Below are 23,587 nucleotides of genomic sequence, written 5' to 3'. Positions count from 1 at the left end.
CCAAGTGTCAGACCAGGAAGTCCAGGCCCTGAACTGGTGGGGGGTTTGCAGCTCAGCAAGTTCCCCTTGTCATCATGCACCTCTGGCTTCTAGTCACTGTTGCCAGGCTCACTTGGTTTCCACCCAACCACTAAGCATTGGCTTTCCTCAGCTTCAGGTAGGGGGTGCAAGAATGCATGGACAGCACCCGCTCCAGAGAGCTCTGTGTCAGACAGCCTGGCAGGCGTCCCACTCTGATCCTGTGCCCTGACACCAATCACTGGGTTCCTCTTCAGGGCCTCGGGGCGGAATTCCAGGCCCTCAGCCCCTGGCTGTGGCTGGTGGTCCCACTTATTCCCAGAGCAGGTACAAAACTTCAGCACTGCCTGGAGACTACCAGCAATGCAGACACTCATGCATTCAGGGGATCAGAGCTGATAGATAGAGTGCCCGCCAAGAACGATGGATGGACGCTTCTTACACTGTACAGGAGGCGGTGAACAAAATCATCCCCAAGAAGAAGAAATGCAAAAAAGGCAAAATGGCTGTCTCAGGAGGCCTTACAAATAGCTGAGAAAAGAAGAGAAGTGAAAGGCAAAGGACAAAAGAAAAGATATATCCACCTGAATGCAGAGTTCCAAAGAACAGCAAGGAGAGATAAGAAAGCCTTCCTCAGTGATCAGTGCAAAGAAATAGAGGAAAATAGTAGAATGGGAAAGACTAGAGATCTCTTCAAGAAAATTAGACATACCAAGAGAACATTCCATGCAAAGATGGGCTCAATAAAGGACAGAAATGGTATGGACCTAACAGAAGCAGAAGATATTAAGAAGAGGTGGCAAGAACACACAGAACTATACAGAAAAAATCTCAGAAGATAACCATGATGGTGTGATCACTCACCTACAGCCAGACGTCCTGGAATGCAAAGTCAAGTGGGCCTTAAGAAACATCACTACAAACAGAGCTAGTGGAGGTGATGGAATTCCAGTTGAGCTATTTCAAATCCTAAAAGATGATGCTGTGAAAGTGCTGCACTCAATATGCCAGCAAATCTGGAAAACTCAGCAGTGGCCACAGGGCTGGAAAAGGTCACTTTTCATTCCAATCCCAAAGAAAGGCAATGCCTAAGAATGTTCAAACTACCACACAACTGCACTCATCTCGCACGCTAGCAAAGTAATGCTCAAAATTCTCCAAGCCAGGTTTCAACAGTACATGAACCGAGAACTTCCAAATGTTCAAGCTGGATTTAGAACAGGCAGAGGTACCAGAGATCAAACTGCCAACATATGTTGGATCATCAAAAAAGCAAGAGAGTTCCAGAAAAACATCTACTTCTGCTTCACTGACTACACTAAAGCCTTTGACTGTGTGGATCACAACAAACTGTGGAAAATTCTTAACGAGACGGAAATACCAGACCACCTGGCCTGCCTCCTGAGAATCTCTATGCAGGTCAAGAAGAAACAGTTAAGAACCAGACATGGAACAGCAAACTGGTTCTAAATAGGGAAAGGAGTATGTCAAGGCTGTATATTGTCACCCTGCTTATTTGACTTATATGTAGAGTACATCAGGTGAAATGCTGGGCTGTATGAAGCACTAGCTGGAAGCAAGATTGCAGGGAGAAATATCAATAACCTCAGATATGCAGATGACACCACCCTGATGGCAGAAAGTGAAGAAAAATTAAAGAGCCTCTGGATGAAAGTGAAAGAGAAGAGTGAAAAACTTGGCCTAAAATTCAGCATTCAAAAAACTAAGATCATGGCATCTGGTCCCAGATGGCAAATAGATGGGGAAAAAGTGGAAACAGTGACAGACTTTACTTTCTTGGGCTCCAAAATCACGGTGGATGGTTACTGCAGTCATGAAATTCAGCTTGCTCCCTGGAATAAAAGCTATGACCAACCTAGACAGCATATTAAAAAGCAGAGACATTACTTTACCGACAAAGGTCCGTCTAATCAAAGCTGTGGTTTTCCCAGTAGTCACGTACAGATGTGAGAGTTGGACCATAAAGAAAGCTCAGTGCCAAAGAATTGATTCTTTTGAACTGTGGTGTCAGAGAAGGCTCTTGAGAGTCCCTTGGACAGCAAGGAGATCAAACCAGTCAATCCTAAAAGAAATCAGTTCTAAATGTTCATTGGAAGGACTGATGCTGAAGCTGAAGCTCCAATACTTTGGCCACCTGATTTGAAGAACTGACTCACTGGAAAAGACCCCAGTGCTGGGAAAGATTGAAGGCAGGAGGAGAAGGGGACCACAGATGATGAGATAGCTGGACAGCATGATCGACTCAATGGACATGAGTTTGAGCAAGGTCCAAGAGTTGGTGATGGACAGGGAGGCCTGGCGTGCTGCAATCCCTGGGGTCGCAAAGAGTCGGACACTACTGAGCAACTGAACTGAACTGATGCCCCACCAGGGCCCACCAAATCAAAATCTGCATATTAACAAGGTCACCAGGTGACTGGCAGGTACTTTAAGGTTTGAAGAGTACTGGTACAGGTGATAGAGAGGCTGCAAGACCAACCACCTGTTTTCAGAATGTTGGCCGTCCTTAGGCTGAGCTTCAGAATAACAGTGCCTCCTGACTGCATTCCTGTCTTGCCTGCTCTTCCACCTTCCCACCATCACTAGAGAGGATCTTTCCAAAGCCCAGTCTGATCATGCATAAAGTTCTAGAAGAGCTTCTCAGAACCGCAGGAGCAGCTCCCACGGCCCTGCCAGCCTCATCTCCTTCCAGCCATCACCTCCCACTCCATGCTCCACCCATGGAAACTACCTGTGGTTCCCAGGAAACAGCAGTCACCAAAGGTTACATCTGCATTAGTGCAAGCTTCTCAACATACTCATTTCTCTCAGAAAGCATTAGAGTGTGAATACATGAACACCTTATAATAGGTAGTCAACTCTGGGGAAGGGTACTAGGGAGTGAGAACTTTCTTCTTTTCTCTCACCCCTTTTTCCATCTGCATGTACGAATTTTACAGTTAAAAAAAAAATTACTCCCTAGGAGAAAAATAAGCAGGTTCTGTCACTGGACATACATTTAGTTATTTTATTGCTACCATATTAAAGAGGACAGAGCTGACCTCAAAGTGTTCATGTGCTTTTGAAAGTATTTTATGGATACTGTGGGAAACATGCTGAATAATTCATGACTTCAACAGCAGACTCATTGAAAAAAAAAAAAAACCAAACACTTCCATCATGGTTCTCTGACATATCATTAAAGACATTTTTTTCTTCGAACGTGTAAACATTTTGGCTTTTCAAAATTAGTCCTAATTCTGAACTGTGAGATTCTAAGTTTAAACATAGAAATCTGTTGTACTAAATGAAGTCTCTAGCTTATCTGATTTGTTCACATAATGTTTCACAGCTACTAGAGTCTCCTCATTAGTTCAGCCTACACTTACAGACAGGCTGCCATGCAGAAGGCCCTGACTATGTTGGTATGCTCTGCAGGGGCGCAATAGTCCAGGCAAATATTCACTTAACGGATTTAAGATTTATATCACCACATTCAACTCCAATATATATATTTTCAATCCACTTAAATCTGCATGCTACAACTGTATTTTTCACAACCATTAACTTCTTAACTTGCAAAACTAAACACAACTCCAATGAAAAAAAGAAAAATCTTATCATCAATCATTTGAACGGAAGGCTACGCAAATCTCTGATGCTAAGTCATACTTTTTCTCTACTTGCAAACGTTTCATCAGTCTGCAATTCTAAAGTCGAAAAACAGATTATAAATGTTTCTCCAGACACGTTCCAGAGAATTAGCAATCTTAACCTAATAATTCATCAGCACATGGTTCCAGGCAGAAAAAGAAAATTAAAGGAGAGAGAAAACTTCAGAAAATGTGTACTTAGATGCTTACTTTAAAAATCATTTTACATCCATTCTTTTCTGTTCTTAAATAGGACACTTAAACGTGAGTATCCAATTTATCTGCTAAAATGCTGTGCTCAGGTACTCAGTCGTGTCCGATTATTTGTGATCCCATGGACTGTAGCCCGCCAGGCTCCTCTGTCCATAGGGATTCTCCAGGCAAGAACACTGGAGTGGGTGGCCATGCCTTCCTCCAGGGGATCTTCCCAACCTAGGGATTGAATCCAGGACTCCTGCATTGCAGGTGGATTCTTTACCAGTTGAGTTACCCAGGAAGTCACCCTGTTAAAACAACTCAAATTAAAAAGTCTGATCTTTAGAATATATGTGCTATATTGAGCTTTTAAAAGGATAAGAAGAAACACAATTGATAAGCTGAATCTTACAAAGATAAGGGCACAGAAGTAAATAAAGTAGTTTGAAATAGTCACAAAGTTAATTAGATATCAGTCTGAACTAACTTTAGATACTGTTTCTAGATGCTAAACTGAATGCAATGATCATGGTAATTTCTCCCTTCAATTCCCTCCAAAATCTGAGTCAAATAAGAATAAGCAAGTAAAGGCACTTATTTTCATATATATTTGAAGATTTTTATTTCTTTAAACCTGAACCAATGAATTCTTGAATACTGAATATTCAAAATGAATTTTGAATATTCTTTTAAATATAATGGCTTCCCTAGTGGCTCAGATGGTAAGGAATCAATGCGGAAGACCCAGGTTCAATCCCTAGGTCAGGAAGATCCTCTGGAGAAGGGAATGGCTACCTCCTGCATTATTCTTGCCTGGAGAACTCCATGGACAGAGAAGCCTGGAGGGCTACAGTCCATGAGATCGCAGAGTTGGACACAACTGAGTGACTAACACTTAAATACTAACACACTCGCTCAATAGGAAAAGAGGTTATTCTTTCTACAGACAGATGCAAAACCAAGGCAAGACTTGTAAGGAGAGAGGAAGCTTGGACCAGTTCCTGTGGATAAAGCAAATATTATTTCATTTACATACTCTCCTCAGAGAGTATGAAGAAGAGAAGGATAAAACCAACCGGTACACACGAAGACCACGGCCATACTTCATTTCAGAAGCATATGAGGCTGCACCAGAACCATCTGACAAGATACCTGAATAAATGAAGCGCAGGATGTCCGCTAAGCAAGAACAGAAGAAGGCGTCTTTCACGATGACTCGTAAGGGTGGGTTGCCCGGAGACTCCTGGCTAGCACCTGGGAACGCAGGGTCTCTGTTTATAGTGAAGAGATCCTGGGTGGTCTGGATGATGCTGGAATCCTGGATGTCGGCGGGACTCTTCACGCTGAAGAGCAGCATGAAGACGTGGCTGACGGCGCAGAGGACGATCTTGTGGGCCTCAGCCACCGCCTCCAGGTCTGGGCTGTGAAACACCACATCCACGCACTGGCAGCAGAGCAGCAGGTTGTTCAAGTCGGCGTTATAGTGCGACGCTTCAGCCTTCAGGACAGGCATTTTCTCTGTTTCAGGACAGAAAATAAGAACAACAAACCGCTCTTTAGGTGTACAGACCGCCGTCCCTTCAGGTTTAAACACAACAAGACAATTTTTTTTTTTAACATTATTAGGTTGAACCATAGGAAGGTGCCAATATTTGGCCTTTTTGGACCCAGAAAAACAGAACCTTTTCTGTAACTTCCTCTCATTATAAACTATCCAGAAATGACACAGATACACAGAAATACTGTATTTACTTTTTACAGTACAAATGAAAAATGTACCAATGTCATAAAGAGCATTTCTCACTATGTGTGCCCCCACATGAAACATTTCTCCAAATACTGGATTTTAAGTATGTTGGCTGTCATCATTCTTCACCTGATAAAAAACACAAAGAAATTTCTAAGTAAGTTCTGAAGAGTCCAACCTCACATCTAAAGTTGTTTTCCTCCCGGAATGACTGGAGACAGAGGAATCAATTGTTAAAACTGCAGCCTCTCAAAAACCAGGGTTCAGTCTTGGGACTCGATGGTTTAAAACCATCTTGACCATTTCATTCTGATGCTAAAGTTTGTCTTTCCCTCCTAGTAAAACACTATGCCGCCCCACCACCAGCTTCTTCCTCTCGGCACACGTCACGGAGATTGCTGGCCAGGCTCCATGATTTCCACAAGGGGATGCAACCTTCCATTCCCTAGTTTGATCACTAACAAAATTAGAGTAGCCTCCATCAATTTAGAACATCGGCCCAGAGAACCACAGCCCAGGTCCTCATCATAGACTCTAAATGTGAATGGTCTGCTAACTTTTATCTAAAGCTATGCCGAGGAAAGCGTGACCTGTGAAGGGTTGCCTGAAGGATATACAATCACCTAAACCAGTACAATTCAGCCTTCTTCAGGAATAAAAATAATTCTTTATTCTAAAGCAAAACTCCAGTCTACAAACTGGACAACAAGGTAAGCTGGGGGCCAGGCTCCTTCTGCCCTGTACCCTGTGCATCCTCTTCTCTCCATCACCAGAGGCACCCTACAGACCTGTACTGTCTGAGAACAGTTTATAGAAACCACGTGCCCCAAAGCCTGGGATCGGTCCTCAGAAGTCAGCGCCGGAACAAACGTGCATGCCGACCGGGTTTGTGTGGACCCTGAGTTACGATCAGCGCGATGCCACAGCTCTCCCATGGGAGGAGCGCACCTGCCCACCATCTCACCTGGTGGCCCCAAATGAAGACTGCAGGTTGTAGTGCTAAAAGACCTGAAGAATTTTGCCTTGTCTGAGCAACTGGCATGTTTTCTCTTCTTGGTTAACAAGAACTAAGAAATTATGCATCAGTATCATTGACTTGGCTATTCGCCACTCATCTTTGCATCCAGGAAGTAATTAAGGCCCCAGGGTTTGCTATGTAACAGACCACCTCACCCCTTTCACCCTGCACATCACAAAGTTCAAAGCCAAATTTACGGTCTGTTCCAAAAATTTACATTTTTGGAACTGACTTCCCATACAAAATTACACTCTCTTGGCTTGTTCATGTACATTCATTCATTCACCAAATGCTTATCAAGTACAAACAATATCCATAATTACTTGATCTGAACAGAGTACTATTTTACCACTGCTATTACAAAATTATCCAATAAATTCTGGTAAGCTGATATAATTTATTTTTAATTTTTTTTCTTCTAACCCTATATCATGAACATTTTCAAACAGCTAAAAAGTTCAAACAATGATACAACGAGCACACATATATCTTGCCCTTAAATTCTCTAATTATTAACACTTTCCTTCTTGGTCTTATCTCTAAATTTTCTCTCTCCCTCTCTCCTTCACTCACAAACCATTTAAAAGTAAGTTGCAATCATCAGGATACTTTAGTTCTAAATACTTTCATATTTACTCATAGTTCATATTTATCTCCTAAGAATAAGGACTTTCTTCTACTAAACACAGTACTATCATCATATGTAAGAAAATCAACAGTAATCCCATAGTATCACCTAATTTCCCATCCATAATGGAATTTTACCCAATTGTCCCAAGAACATCTTTTAGATGTTTTTATGGAGCCTGGATCCACGCAAGGTTCATGCATCGTATCTGGTTATTTCTCACTGGACTGTAATTTACAGCAGCTCTCTACCACACACACCATTCTTACAAGGATCTGTAGGTTCAAGTTTTCAAGACAACAGTCCTCAAAATGTGATCCAGGTGCCACCTGCTTCAGAATCATCTGGAAGGCTTATTTAAAAATCGGATTCAGACTCCATCCCAGATTCACTGAATCAGAATGCCAGGTGAGTCCTGAACACACTCAAATGTAGGAACAATTGCCCCCAGGCTTTTGAAATGATCTACAATATATATCAACGGAATGTTTAGACACGGGCTAATAAATGCACCTGGCTGTTCAAGCTGAGGTGGTCTAATTCCATGAAACGAGTTGCTCATCTTCCTCCTCTTCATTTTTTCACTTGTCTTCTGATTTAAGGCTTGGATCATGAAATATTCCAACTAAAATAAGAATCAAATGTTAATTAAAGCTCTGACAAAATTATGTATCTGACATGATTATTTGGACCCCAAATCACAGCTGCCAACACCATCTACATGTATGCCTTAGCCAGCGCTTTTCAATTTTTTTTATTTTTTAAAAAAATCTATCAGGTAGAACAGTCTGTGTCTTGTCTAAACATAAACTATCATTCAAGGAACAAACTGTACTTTCTCTTGAGTAATCAAGAATGCCAAGCAGTATATCCATGTGACTGTCAATAACCATCTCACGGGCAACTATAACAACTAACACTCGAAAAATTCAAACCAAGAGCAGATCTCTAGCTTTGCGTCACATATGTTCACAACAATTCGGAAAGTTCACATGTGCTCTACTTTTTTTCCTGAAAAAATTACTTTGAAATGCATCCATCATTTCATAAATTAAAAATCTTAACCACACACACTTACACAGCTCTGGGCATGTGATGCCTGGGGCAGAAGAATACTAGGAGGTCCATATAACCACCTACCTAAATATTTAAATGCTGCGAATCAAGAAAATAAACTGCTACCTAAGATATATTCTATCCTCCTGCTTTGCCAAATATGTCATCATTTAAACTGGAAGGCCTGGTTCAGATTTAAATTCTGAAACTCCTCAGAGTTTCCTGCAGCAGAGAGAGCTGGTCCCTGACTCCTGGGACCCAAGACCACCCTTCTTCTCTCCGCCTGCCCACATCCCACTCCCCTACTGCGGGCGCTGGTGCATGCAGGCAGACATCCACACCTACACAACCGAGGTCCAGCCACTCTCCCCTCCCCTACTCATATCCAGCCACGCCTCGGTCACCTCTCAGGCCTCGGGGTATGCATTATCAGACATGTCAACCACCTTCAGGTAGATGGACCCAGGGAAGAGGCTGGAACAGACTGGGCAAACAGACTCAGCGCCAGCTGGGCAGAGGACTCGGGACGCTGGGTTTTGGAGCATGGTCACAGCACAGAATGCAGTGCTCTATGTTAACTATGCAGTAATAGTTACACAATCACAATAGTAAAATTGGTTTATCAGTTTTCACAACCAATAACCAGACAAAGAATAGAAGACAATTACAATTGCACGCCATGGGGAGCATGTTTAGGCTATCAATATCAAATAATTACATACAACCCGGGGGGTCCAGGAGAGTGATGTGGAGAGTGGAAGTGCATACATGCACATGTTTTCATCTGCTCAGCTGGTCTATGTCTTCTGGTTGATGCATTTAATCCATTTACATTTAAGCTAATTATTAATATTTATGATTCTATTACTGCTTTCTTAATTGTTCTGGATTTATTTTCTATAGGTAAGGATTTTCCTGGGCTTCCCTGGTGGCTCAGATAGTTAAGAATCCGCCTGCAGCTCAGGAGACCTGGGTTTGATCCCTGGGTTGGGAACATTCCCTGCAGGAGGGCATGGCAACCCACTCCGGTATTCTGGCCTGGAGAATCCCCAAGGACAGAGAAGCCTGGTGGGCCACAGTCCACGGGGTTGCAAAGAGTCGGGCACGACTGAGCGGCTCCGCAGAGCACCGGGCTTTTCCTCTCTCGTTTTCTGCTGAGAGACGTTCCCTTGGCAATTGTCCTAAAGCTGGTTTGGCAGTGCTGAATTCTTTTAACTTTTGCTTGTCTGGACAGCTTTTGATTTCTCCATCAAATCTGAAGGACAGTCTTGCTGGGTAGAGTATTTTTGGTTGTAGGTTCTTCCCTTTCATCACTTTAAATATGTCATGTCATTCCCTTCTGGCTTGCAGTTTCTGTTGAGAAATCAGCTGATAGCCTGATGGGAGTTCTGTTGCATGTTACTTGTCATTCTTCCCAGTTGCTTTTATCTTTAACTTTTGTCAGTTTGATTACTATGTCTCAAGTGTGTTCTTCCTTGGGTTCATCCTGTTTGGGGCACACTGTGCTTCCTGGACTTGGCTGACTATTTTCTTTCCCATGTTAGGGAAGTTTTCAGTTATTATCTCTTCAAACATTTTCTCAGGTCCTCTCTTCTCCTTCTGGGACCCCTACAATGTGAATACTGGTGTGTTTAATGTTGTCCCAGAGGTCTCTGAGACAGTTCTCATTTCCTTTCATTCTTTCTTCTATACTCTGTTCTGTGGCAGTGATTTCCACCATCCTGCCCTCCAGGTAATTTATCTGTGCTTCTGCCTGTTATTTACTATTGATTCCTTCTAGAGTATTATTCATCTCTGTGTGTTCTTTAGTTCTTATGGATCTTTAGTAAACATTTCTTGCATCTTCTCAATCTTTGTCTCCATTCCTTTTCCAAGATTCTGAATCAAATTCACTGTCTTTATTCTGAGTTCTTTTTCTGGAAGGTTGCCTATCTCTACCTCATTTAGTTGTTTTTCTGGGGTTTTACCTTGTCCCTTCATCTGGGACATAACTTTCTGCTTTTTCATGCTGATTAACTTTTGTAATGTGGTTTTGTATTAGTTGATGGGAGATTGTGGTTCTTCTTGCTTCTTCTGTCTGACCTTTTTGATGGAGGAGGCTATGAGGCTTGTGTAAGCTTTCTGATGGGAGGGACTGGTGGTAGGAAAAACTGGGTCTTGCTCTGGTGGGCAGGACCCTGCTCAGTAAAAGCTTTAATCCAATTATCTGCTGACGGGTGGGGTTGTGCTCCCTCCCTGGTAGATTTTTGGTCTGAGGCAACCCAGCCCTGACTTCCTTGGTGGCTCAGATGGTAAAGCGTCTGCCTACAATGCGGGATCCCCGGGTTAAATCCCTGGGTCAGGAAGATCTCCTGGAGAAGGACACGGCAACCCACTCCAGTATTCTTGCCTGGAAAATCCCATGGACAGAGGAGCCTGGTGGGCTACAGCCCATGGGGTCACAAAGAGTCAGACACAACTGAGCGACTTCACTTTCTAACCCAGCGCTACAGGCTGGTCTACAGACTCCATGGTCTGGTTAATGGTGACCTCCAAGGGTGTTTACACCAAAGGGGGCCTTCCCAGACAGCTGCTGCCAGTCCCCCCACCCCCGAGCCCTTGCTGGCCCAGGCCTCCATAGGAGACCCTCCAACACTAGCAGGTCATTTTGGTTTAGTTTCCTGTGTAGTCACTGCTCCTTTCCTCTGAGTCTTGATTGGTGCATGCAAGGTTTTGTTTGTGCCCTCCAAGTCTGGAGTCTCCATCTCCCCCAGCCCTGTGGAAGCCCTGTAATCCAATCCCACTGGGCTTCAAGGTCAGATTCCCTGGGGATTCCCAGTCCCTTTGTCAGGTCTGTAGGCTGAGAAGCCCAACACAGGGTTCCAACCTTCACAACAGTTGGAGAACTTCTTTGGCATTAACTGTTCTCCGGTTTGTGGGTCACCCACCCAGCGGGTATGGGATTTGACTTCATGGTGACTGTGCCCCTCCTACCATCTCGCTGCGGCTTCTTCTTTGTCTCTGGACGTGGGGCATCGCTTTCTGGTAGGTTCCAGCGTCCACCTGTCGATGGTTGTTCAGCAGCTAGTGCTCTCATGAGAAGAGTTGATAGCATGTCCTTCTACTCTGCCTTCTTGAACCAGAAGTCTCCTGCATTATTTCTAAATTAATTTAAATATAAATAGCCACATGTGGCTAGTGGCTACCACACGGATAGTGCAGGTCAGGAGGGGAGCTACGAGCTGCACTGGGCACCTCCCCATGCCCTGTGGGGAGGGGTGCAACCAGAGAACCAGAGGAGGCTTTCCAGAGCTCAAGGGTACAGGCTGTCCTTGGCCAGATCTGAGGCTAACACTGCACTGCTCTTCCTCCCTGACCGCTAAACATAAGATACTAATAGTGAAATGCACCTTTCACTCTGACATTAACACTCCATCCATAATCTTGCCAATACCACTGTTTCTTACACTCAAGGTCCCAGTTATATTTTACTATTCAAGGGTCTAAAGGAGACCATTCTAACCTTATTTTCATATTCTCATTGAGTCTTGAGTTAAGGCAAAAGGAAAACACAAAGCTTTTCTCCGGACTCAGACCACTTCTTTGATTGTCATCATGCCTCCAACACTAGGTGTTAGGAACACAGAGAAACAATGAGGGAAAAGAAGAGAACGTGGGAGCTGGGAAATGGGAAGAGTGATCCTGAGAACCTCAGGGTCAGGAACCTGGAAAGGGAACCATGAGCCCAAAGACACCAAGCGCTCCATCTTCTCCAACAAAAAAACCAAACTATCCTTTTCCCTTTCAGTTCAGTTCAGGCGCTCAGTCATGTGTGACTCTTTGCAAACCCATGGACTGCAGCCTCCAGGCTCACCCGTCCTCCACTATCCCCCAGAGCTTGATCAAGCACATGTCCATTAAGTCAGTGATGCTATCCAACCGTCTCATCCTCTGCCACCCCCCTTCTCCTCCTGCAGTCAACCTTTTCCAGCATCAGGGTCTTCTCCAATGAGGTGGCTCCTTGCATCAGGTGGCCAAAGGGGTGGAGCTTCAGCATCAGTCCTTCCAGTGAATATTCAGAGTTGATTTCCATCAGGATTGATTCATTTGATTACCTTGCAGTTCAAGGGACTCTCAAGAGTTTTCTCCAACACCAGAGTTTGAAAGCACCGATTCTTCAGCTTCTTTTGGCACACATCCATACATGACTACTGGAAAAGCCACAGCTTTGACTATGCAGACCTTTGTTGACAAAGTGATCTCCAGTTTTTAATACACTGTCTAGGTTTGTCATAGCTTTTCTTCTAATAACCAAGTGAAGTGAAAATTGTTCAGTCACGTCCAACTCTTTGCAACCCCATGGGCTATAATCCATGGAATTCTCCAGGCCAGAATACCAGAGTGGGTAGCCTTTCCCTTCTCCAGGGGATCTTCCCAACTCAGGGGTCGAATCCAGGTCTTCGCATTGCAGGTGGATTCTTTACCAGCTGAGCCACAAGGGAAGCCCAACAGTACTGAAGGGGGTAGCCTTTCCCTTCTCCAGGGGATCTTCCCGACCCAGGAATTGAACCGGGGTCTCGTGCATTGCAGGAGGATTCTTTACCAACTGAGCTATCAAGGAAGTCCACTCAAGAACCAAGCATCTTTGAATTTCGTGGTTGCAGTCACTGTCCACAGTGATTTTGGGGCCCAAGAAAATAAAGCCTGTCACTGTTTCCACTTCACGGCAAACAGAAGGGGTGAAAGTGGAAGCAGGGACAACAACCACCACCATTTCACAAGATTAAAACTATTCTTGATTTTAAAACTCAAGTTCTAATTGTGGTTCTAAGAAACAGCTGAAGAACCAACCTGACAGATGACTGATTTCTGTGACTGGGATTTCCACTTACCACTCCTCCGAAGTACTTTCCTATGTAGAAGTCATCGAGGCTGTGCAGCTCCAAGTAGGTGGCCCCCAGCTCTTTAGCGAGTTGGATCCCTTCCGTCGTACTGACGCAGCTCCCTCTGTCTGAGGTGCACAGGGGGCATGTGCAGGGTAATTCTTCTGAGAAAACGAACATGACGAACACGGGGTTTTGAAATTACACACACACACACACACACAAAAATGTGCACAGACAACCTGGACATTAAACAACACATTAAGAGCTCACACCAGAATCACAGTTCGGGGCCACTTCATAGAGCCACTATCCACTAGACTCTGAATGAGAAGTGCCCATGATAACAGCAAGGTCCCTAAAATAAATAAGCTTTAAATGGAAGAACAACGAATAAGATCTAATAAAATAGATGAATTTTTAAATAAGTGAATGAGTACTACCAAGGCTATTATAGTAATTAAAATGCCAGGCCTGCTTCCTTTTACACAACTTCAACCATGAAAAACAATGGGCTGGCATTTTTTGTTGTTGTAATAAACTTTAAATATATTCACTAAGTTTGAATGCATCTTTTACTTTAACAGAATCCTCAATTTGACCCCAATCTCCAAAGCTGCAAAACTGTCAGTCATTGCAAATTTCATATGAAGTACCTTCCTATTAATCCAGACATTTCAATGACTGAACTCTATTCAACTGCAGTGACCAAATTCAATCACTTTTCATCTTTTGGTCCAAGATCATAAAAGTAAAAACTGAAGGCATACAAAGCAATGACTCACAACGTGAACTGCCCCAAGACTCACAGACAGACCTATGGCTGGGAAGGTGGTAAGCCAACCTGTCTGTAAGACCCTGCCTCAATGAGGCTAAACGTGCATGTTCAGCTCCATATTTGCCGGCCAGCTTTGCTCTGTTTCACGCTACACTTCAGATATGTCATTGTTCAAAAAGCAGCCAAGCCCATTTCCAGGAAATCACGTTGTTGTAGGTTGACTTCCCCAAGAAACAGACTCTGACATGGAGACAGTCTGTGAGGAGGAGGCTTTCTGGGGGGTGATCTTGGAAACAGATCTTCTCAGGGGTGCAGGAAGCTGTACTCCGCAGAGAAAGAACTCGAACTGCAATGCAGTTGCAACAGACACTTCAGTTCCCGGACAGGAGACTCTGGAGCTTAGATGGCCCTTGAGAGGGGTTCCCCACACAAACTTGGGTTTCTGTACCCCTAAATCAGCCAGTAAGTAGAGGAGGGCTGCCCTGTGGAGGAAGCAAAACCTTGGGCAAGCAGCTTGTATCAGCAGAGGGTAATGCCTGGAAAGGGACTCAGCTGTGACCCCCAGGGGCCAAAAGACCTGGTAACTCAAAGTACAGTGGCCCTGTCAGGGCATTTAGGCTGCTCCCCCATCCCCACAGCATACACAACAAAAGTCCTACCAATGAACCGCGCAGAGATGGAGCATCTATATGAACACATGGCATGCATACCAAGCATATTCAGTGCCATGTGCATATGTAATACCCATGTGCACACATACACCTAAGAATTAGATAATTTCAATTCACTGAAAGCATTCTGAGCTCAGAAACCATGCATTCACATCCTCATTTTGCAGAGGAGGAAACTGAAGCTCAGAGAGGTTGTGACATGTCTAAGCCTTCTTGGGTCTTAGAGATAGAGAAACAATAATAAAACTGTTACTTGCTACACCTGATAAAGAGCCATCAAAAGATAAGATAAAAATTTAGTTTGCATAAAAATGCCGTGATTTAAAAATGAAGCTTGGTTTCGCTAAAGTACATAATAAATAATAAGTCTAGTCTGAGTTTTTGCATTTATTTTTTTTCTAAGATCATATTAGCTTCAGAGCAAATAAAGTTATCATACACAAGTTAGCCTATCTTGAAAGAGAACACACTGGCATTTCACATTCTTTACAAAGCCGTCATAAACAGGGCCTTTGACTCTGAAGACAGAGATCTTCTCATGTCTACAAAGCTCTCCTTATGTTGATGGAATGGGGTGGGTAGGCAGATCATCTTATTAAACATTATTTTGGGACAAAAATAAAATCAGTACCATTTTGAGTGAAAAATCAGCAAGCAGAATGCAAAATAATTGCGAGGAAACAAACTTGGTTTGAGGGAAAAATCCAGCTAGTGTCAGGTCTAACCCAACTGAGCGGGGTTTTCCGTCATGTGTAGCCACAAGCATCTTACCAACCTAGAAAGTGTCTCCTTACGTCCAATCATTACATCTCCTCTATGCCAGGGCAGACATTGCTTTTGTTCACTTGCACCCAAAAGGAAAAAATGTCTAACTATTACATATTAGGTAGGAGAATCCACAGAATGTTTATGAATTAAATAAACCATCATTTAGAATTTCATCAGCAACAATCAGGAGACCCCAAATAATTTTAAATTTCAGTGCCTTCTTCAGGACTCACTCCTATTGAGTCTTCCTCAAGAGTCCTAGAACTCTGGGAATCCGTGTTACATTTCCAGTTAACACTGTAGTCTTTTTTCTCCCTTTATATATTACCTTTCAAGGTATTATCAGAAAATGTCTCATTTTTTTTCAAAGTAAACACAATGTAACTCTGGAATTAAGATGAATGGCATCTTCAAAAGAGTCGCTTTGAGAACCAATAGGGATGCTTGGAGAAGGCAATGGCAGCCCATTCCAGTACTCTCGCCTGGAAAATCCCATGGACGGAGGAGCCTGGTCGGCTGCAGTCCATGGGGTTGCTAAGAGTCAGATATGACTGAGCGACTTCACGTTCACTTTTCACTTTCATGCACTGGAGAAGGAAATGGCAACCCACTCCAGTATTCTTGCCTGGAGAATCCCAGGGACAGAGGAGCCTGGTGGGCCGCCATCTATGGGGTCGCACAGAGTCGGATGCGACTTAGCAGCAGCAGCAGGATGATGCTTACAATGTTGTCAGTGCTTGAGAGCATTAGACATCCCTTTAGCTATTCCAGCCTCGCAATGTATTAGGCTCTGTCAGAGCTTCAAAAAGACAAGACAGGATGCCTGCTTTCAGGAGCTTAAGGCTATGAATACACCTTTGCCAAGTTTGGAAAAAATTTTTCTACTTTAAAGACAAATTCAATATTTAATAAAAGCCAAAAATTTATTCAGAGCCAAGTACGACGAAGACACACACACAGTCAAGCTTGTCAAAACATGTATAACAAAGCAAAGAGATGAGACTGACTGTGCTTGCTGAACTTGTTCTTAAAGCAGCTGGAGAGAGGAGTTACAGAACACCCAGCACAGTTTCACTGGACTGCAAGGGATTCCAGGAGGGAGAAATATTCCAGGAAAGAGGAACAATCTGTGTCCTTGAGCTGAAGAGCCAGATTTAGCTTTGTAATTACCTTGCGATCACATCTCACATGGTAAATTAATTTCACCCTGTTAGTGAAAATGATTTTCCATGTCTGTATACATCATTCATAAAGCCATTCATTCACGTGTTGAACAAACGTTTTTTGGACAGCCACCACACCTCAAATAGCAGGGTAATAAAGATACACAGATAACTGAAACTCATCGTCAACCGAGCCCAGGCAGACACAACTGCAGACCATTATAGTAAGTACTGAAATAAAGGTGTATGAAGCCACCATAGGAACAGAGGAGAAATTAACTCTGCCTGGAGGACTGGGTGGGGGGCGCGGAGGGGCTCGAAGAAGAGGGAACGATTTCCAGGGTAAGGACAAATTCAGCATGCGGACAAGACAGGAGCTGCGCAGAGGGGTACTCTATGGGGTACAACACGGTGCATGCGGAGGCCTGAGTGTGAGAAAAGGAACCCGTCACTTCCACTTTCAAGAGGACAAGCTAAGCCCACACTGCAATCTCTTCTTCCTGCCAAACCACAGAAATCATGAAATAGGGAGTGGGATGGAAGGGAAGAAGGGGGGTGGGGAGAGAAGAGAAGAAGGGAGGTGAATCTATGGCAACACTGAAAAATTAGAGGAGAGATTCTCATAGGACCATAAGCTAGGGGTCCCAGAGAGGATGCAGGTAGTGATCACAGGACCCAAGAGGAACCTTGAGGCTCCGAGGACAGGGGGAGCCTCACACCCTGCAGCGACATGGAAGTGCTCACTGCTTCACGAAGTGGGGTGAGGAGCACCCCAAGGGCACCCAAGTGGCCTGGGGCAGGTCAGGTCTAAGATGAGCCTGCACATCCTTCTATACCAGGAGGAGGAAGGATCCAAGAATAAACCACAGTGAGCATGAAGATGCAAATGTGGGGTACCTGGAGTATCAGAAAGCATAATGAGAAGAACAGATTCTGAAACATTGAATTTAAATAACCAACCCATGAAGTTTTCACAAGGATTTCAAAGAAAGATGCAGAAGCAGAGAAAAGGGAGAGCTCTACTCATAGTAGTGATAGTGAGAGTGAAAGCCACTCACTCGTGTTCGACTCTTTGCGACCGCATGGACTGTACAGTCCATGGGATTCTCCAGGCCAGAATACTGGAGTGGGTAGCCTTTCCCTTCTCCAGGGGATCTTCCCAACCCAGGGATTGACCCAGGTCTCCCACATTGCGGCAGATTTTTTTTACCCGCTGAGCCACAAGGGAAGCCCCACTCTACTTATAGTAGCATGCCAACTAATAAATGAAGAAGGAATGATAGGAAATCACTATTTTGCAACCCCAGTGATCACAACTGAAGGGATCCTGCAAAATAACAGGTTTGGATTCTTATTAATAATGTCAGTGTCATGAAAGATACCCCTCCCGTCCCCCTCCAAAAAAAAACAGCTAGGAAACTGGGAACTGTTCTGAATTAAGAGACCAGGGAGACATGAGAACTAAATGCAACACACAGTCCTTAATTTCATACTGAATTTTTTAAAAAAGAAAAAGAGCTTTAGAATACATGGAAAAATGTGAATATGGGTTATACTTTAAATAATAATGTAAACAAGTAATAGCATGTTTCTTGAGTGATGATTGTACTATGCTTAATAGGAAAATGGTTCTGTTCTTAGATGAAACATCCTTAATTAGTCAGGATAGAAGAAATTCCATAATGTTTACAATTTACCATCAAATGGTTCAAACAAACAAAGAAAGTGTATGTTTATAATTTCTGGAGCTTACTATCCTATTCTTGTCAAGTTCTTAGGTTTGAAATTTTGCAAATAGAAAAAAAAAAGATGAAAGTTTCTAGAAGATAGAAAGAGCTGAGCATTATGATCTGACATATTCAAGGATGGTTATTCTGAGAGAATCTATTTCAGAAGAAAGCCAGGCAGGAAAAATTGACCAGAGGCTGATTTACCAGCAAGCCTAAGCTTCAAAGCCCTTTCCTTATGGCTTGTTTCCAAAGTCGTGGAAGAAACCTGGGCCTTGGAGTCTTTCACCTGACATACACTTTTGTAAAATATGCAAAATGAGACAGTCTGACTATGCCTGGTGAAGACACCAGCCTCTTTGCAATCCAACTCACTTCTCCTTGCATCAGGCAGCTTTGGAATAGCTGTGGACATTTTTAGGATGCCGCTAAAGAGGAATTTAAATTTAGGTTTAGTGAGATACTATTTGCGGTCTGTAGTCACTTCCTTGTAAGTGTTTGCAAGCTGTCTCGGTACATGAATGGCCTCCAGGAATGCTTCTTCCACTCCCAGTGAAGACTAGTCCAGCGTCAGGACACAAAGAGGCAGAGCTGAGAGACAAACACAACACAAACTGCTGTGCCAACACCAAAAAAAAAGCCCAATTATCATTCTTTTTGCTCTACAGAAAATCTCAGAAAGGGGCCATCATGTGAAGACTTGATCAAAGAATCTGCAGCCAAAAAAATATAAGAAAAGTTAGAGAAGTGTCAGGTTTTTAAACAAATTTTTTTTAATGTCTGGGGTATTTGATAGTTCTTTTGGAGTTGTAATTTATTTTGCTTTCTTTTCACATTCTAAGCAAAGATTCGTTTGTATACATGTATGTCTGCTATTTTGTAGTTTTTCTTTCTTACAAAGAACCTCTACAAAATCGTACAGATCTCAAATCCTATAAAATTTCGAACTGCCCGTCTAGCCCCAAAAGAAAATCACTCTGACAGATAATTAAATCACTAGGATCCGAAATTCAGTTAAGATGATGAGTTTGAGGTTTATTTAAAATATAAATCAAAAGAGCTTCCGAGTCAACTGAATGTGCAGAACAGGAAAGAAAGACTGCTTGGATGATTCTAGTGTGGGTGAACAGATAGGTTTGGCATCATTTATCAAGATTGGGGAATTCAGAATGAAATTAGAACACTTCTTAACACTTATCTTAACACAAAGATAAACTCAAAATGGATCAAAGACCTAAATGTAAGATCAGAAACTATAAAACTCTCAGAGGAAAACATAGGCAAAGCAAGAGCCTCTATGACTCATCTCTTAGAGTAACGGAAATAAAAACAAAAGTAAACAAGTGGGACCTGATTTAACCTAAAATCTTTTGCACAACAAATGAAACTATAAGCAAGGTGAAAAGACAATCCTCAGAATGGGGGAAAATAATAGCAAATGAAACAACTGACAAAAGATTAATTTCTAAAATATACAAGCAGCTCATATGACTCAATGCCAGAAAAACAAACAATCCAATCAAAACATGGGGAAAAGACCTAAACAGACATTTCTCCAAAGAAGACATACAGATGGCTAATAAACACATGAAAAGATGCTCAACATCGCTCATTATTAGAGAAATGCAAATCACAACTACAATGAGGTATCACCTCACACTGGTCAGAACTGCCACCAACAAAAAGTCTACAAACAATAAATGCTGGAGAGGGTGTGGATAAAAGGGAATGCTCTTGCACTGTTGGTGGGAATGTAAATTGATACAGCCACTATGGAAGATGGTACGGAGATTCCTTAAAAAACTAGGAATAAAACCACCATATGAACCAGCAATCCCACTCCTAGGTATATACCCTGAGGAAACCAAAATTGAAAAACACACAGGTATCCCTTTGTTCACTGCAGCACTATTTACAATAGTTAGAACATGGAAGCAACCTAGATGTCCATCAACAGATGAATGGATAAAGAAGTTGTGGTACATATACACCATGGAATATTACTCAGCCACAGAAAGGAACACATCTGAGTCAGTTCTGATGAGGTGGATGAACCTGGAACCTATTATACAGAGTGAAGTGAGTCAGAAAGAGAAACATAAATACCGCATTCTAACACATTTATATGGAATCTAGAAAAATGGTACTGAAGAATTTACTTACAGGGCAACAATGGAGAAACAGACATAGAGGACAGATTTATGGACATGGGGAGAGGGGAGGAGAGGGTGAGATGTATGGAAAGAGTAACATGGGAACTTACACTACTGTATGTAAAATAGACAGCCAAGGGGAAGTTGCTCTCTGGCTCAGGAAACTCAAACAGAGACTCTGTATCAACCTAGAGGCGTGGGGTGGGGAGGGAGAGGGAAGGGAGGTTCAAAAGGGAGGGGATATATGTATCCCTATGGCTGATTCATGCTGAGGTTTGACAGGGAACAGAAAAATTCTGTAAAGCAATTATCCTCCAATTAAAAAAATAAATTAAAAAAAAAAAGACTGGGGAACTCAGGAGAAAGAGGAAGGTATTTGTGGAGACATGGGTCAGGAGAGAGACTGGAGCCAGAAAAAGAGACTGGGTAATCACCAGGTCGCTGCAGGGGAAGTGAGGACAACAGATTAGCAGGTTCAGGTCAGAGGAAACAGCAGGAAGAGGTGAAGAAAAAGGATGGGACCCCGGGCAACAGCTACAGGATGTACTGACTGGTGCATGTGTGCGAGGGAGGCTCAGGGAGCCAGGAAATAAGACAGAGAATTACAGCAACCAGGAAAAGAAAAAGCAGCTTTTGCTGAGTGGAGAGAGAGGTGTGTTTGAATAACTTCAAAGGGAAGATTGTTATTAAAACGCCAATTAAATTGGGCGACAGGCATGTAATTGGCAGCCCTGAGTGAAAACAAACCCAGTGTCATTGCAAAAGTCAAGTCAGACTATAGTGGACTCAAGAATGAATGGGAAGTCAGGAAGCAGACTCAGGAAGTGTGGATGACTCGTTTAAGAACCGTGACCAGCAATAAAAAGAAAGTTAGGGAAGTAGAGGGGACATGGGGTCAAAGAAGGGTCAAACCTGCTTTATTCACATCTACTAATGCTAAACAAACATCTCCCGTGTGACCCCAAAATCCTGCTAGAAATCTACCTAAGCATCATCAAAAGAATGCAGAGATAAACCCTGGTGTACTCATACAATGGGACAAGACACAGCAATAAAAGGAAAAAATTACAGATAAGTTTTGCATGCATGAATCTCAAAAGTATCACACTAACTGAAATCAGTCAAACATAAGACACTGCATATTGTATAATTCCATTTGTATGAGGGTCAGGAACAGAAAACTAACTTATGATGTTAGAAGTCAGAATAACAGCTACCTCTGGGGAGGGTTGTTATTAAGTGGGTAGGGGCATAAGAGGCTTCTGGAATGAGGAGAAGTTCTATATATCTTGATCTGTAGGAGATGGCTGCATAGAGGCACACACATGTAAAAATACATTGAACTGTGCTCTAAAATTAGTGAAGTCTAATGTCCTTTATTTTGCTATACTTCAATAAAAAGGAAGGAAAAAACGAATAAAAACAGAATTTTAAAGACAGTTTTACTGAGGAAATAATCCTTACAAGCTAGAAAACACCATCAATTCAAAGAGAATTCTGAGTTGATCCTGAGATAATCTGACAACACTATGCAGAGCAGCAACTACTGAAACTGACCGAACCAAAACCACCCACCAGCTGTGGAGTCAAGATACTCTCGAGGTGGGGCTGTCAATGCATTCAACTCATTCACTGCACACCTACCTAAGAACTCAGCTCTCAACCCCACATCCTTATGGGGACAATTTATCTTTCCCAACTGATAGTCCCTTAGATTGTCAAAAACAGTTTTCCAGGGCTCAGCGTCAGCCCAATAACTCTCCCATATCAAAAAGAACACAATGACTGACTTCCTTCACTTCAGAAAACTAAGATCATGTCATCTAGTCCCATCACTTCACAGCAAGTATATGGGGAAACAGGGGAAACAGTGACTGACTTTATTTTTTGGGGCTCCAAAGTCACTGTAGATGGTGACTGCAGCCATGAAATTAAAAGACACTTGCTCCTTGGAAGAAAAGCTATGACCAACCTAGACAGCATATGAAAAAGCAGAGACATTACTTTGCCAACAATGGTCTGTCTAGTCAAGGCTATGGTTTTTCCAGTAGTCATGTATCGTGGTGAGAGTTGGACTATAAAGAAAGCTGAGTGCAGAAGAATTGATGCTTTTGAACTGTGGTGTTGGAGAAGACTCTTGAGGGTCCCTTGGACTGCAAGGAGATCTAACCAGTTCACCTTAAAGGAGATCAGTCCTGAGTGTTCATTGGAAGGACTGATGCTGAAGCTGAAACTCCAATACTTTGGCCACCTGATGTGAAGAGCTGACTCATTGGAAAAGACCCTGATGCTGGGAGGGACTGGGGGCAGGAGGAGAAGGGGATGACAGAGGATGAGATGGTTGGATGGTATCACTGACTCGATGGACATGAGTCTGGGTAAACTCCAGGAGTTGGTGATGGACAGGGAGGCCTGGCGTGCTGCAGTCCATGGGGTCACAGAGTCGGACAGGGCTGAGCGACTGAACTGATACTGATACTCACTTCTGTAGAAGAACAGTTTAAAAGAAAACCTTGTACCCATGAGAATCACAGTAGTTTGTGATACTTGTGTTTGACGTCTCATAATCATAGCCAATGATGAAGAGATGACAGCTGGCAATTTGAACCCAATCATTTTGCTTTCAAAAAAAAATATTACCAATCGTCAATAAACTTAATGCTTTTCAAAACTATCATGGTACCTGCACTCTCATATAAAAGAAAACTACTTACCATTTTGTCTTGTACCAACAGCAGCGATGATTACTGGAACTGAATTTAATGCTCTTTTTATCACTGGAATATAATTATCCTTCACTTCATGGAATGAAAACTTGTCGTTTACATTGTATTTGATCACAATGATGTCCGCACCTCCAATCAGATTTCGAGAGGTATACCAATCACTGTCAAAAATGTCCTAAACCAAAATGTAAAGAGCAATCTTTAGTCTGCCTATCTTCAAATTCATCATGAAATAAACTGTAATATATTAGTTTAATTTTTTTGCTACATTTTAATTTTTGAATTCATTAAAAAAATTATCAACAAAAAGAACAAAAATGAAAGACAGATAAAAATTTATCTTTTAAAAAGCAACTACAAGAAATTTAAAATGTTTGAAGTCAATCAACTCTTCAAATTTTTTTTATATTCATTTAGCCTGGAG

The 23,587-nt window shown here is 42.6% G+C and overlaps 1 protein-coding gene across 1 annotated transcript in view; it reads right to left on the bottom strand.

The window, feature by feature from the left end:
* The window catches only part of RHOBTB3 (Rho related BTB domain containing 3), a 59,343-nt gene that overhangs the window by 30,622 nt on the left and 5,134 nt on the right, over window positions 1-23,587 (bottom strand). Inside the window, exons 3-6 of the mRNA XM_065914196.1 lie at window positions 23,152-23,338; window positions 13,187-13,341; window positions 7,773-7,884; window positions 5,019-5,384 (exon numbers count right to left, since the gene is read on the bottom strand). Of these exons, the coding sequence (XP_065770268.1) occupies window positions 5,019-5,384; window positions 7,773-7,884; window positions 13,187-13,341; window positions 23,152-23,338 (820 nt within the window). The remainder of the gene's footprint in view (window positions 1-5,018; window positions 5,385-7,772; window positions 7,885-13,186; window positions 13,342-23,151; window positions 23,339-23,587) is intronic.

Source organism: Muntiacus reevesi, chromosome 1 (genome assembly GCF_963930625.1).
Source record: "Muntiacus reevesi chromosome 1, mMunRee1.1, whole genome shotgun sequence".
NCBI classification, from domain to species: domain Eukaryota; kingdom Metazoa; phylum Chordata; class Mammalia; order Artiodactyla; family Cervidae; genus Muntiacus; species Muntiacus reevesi.
Note: the sequence above shows the minus strand (reverse complement) of the source record. Positions and strands in the feature narration are given on the sequence as shown.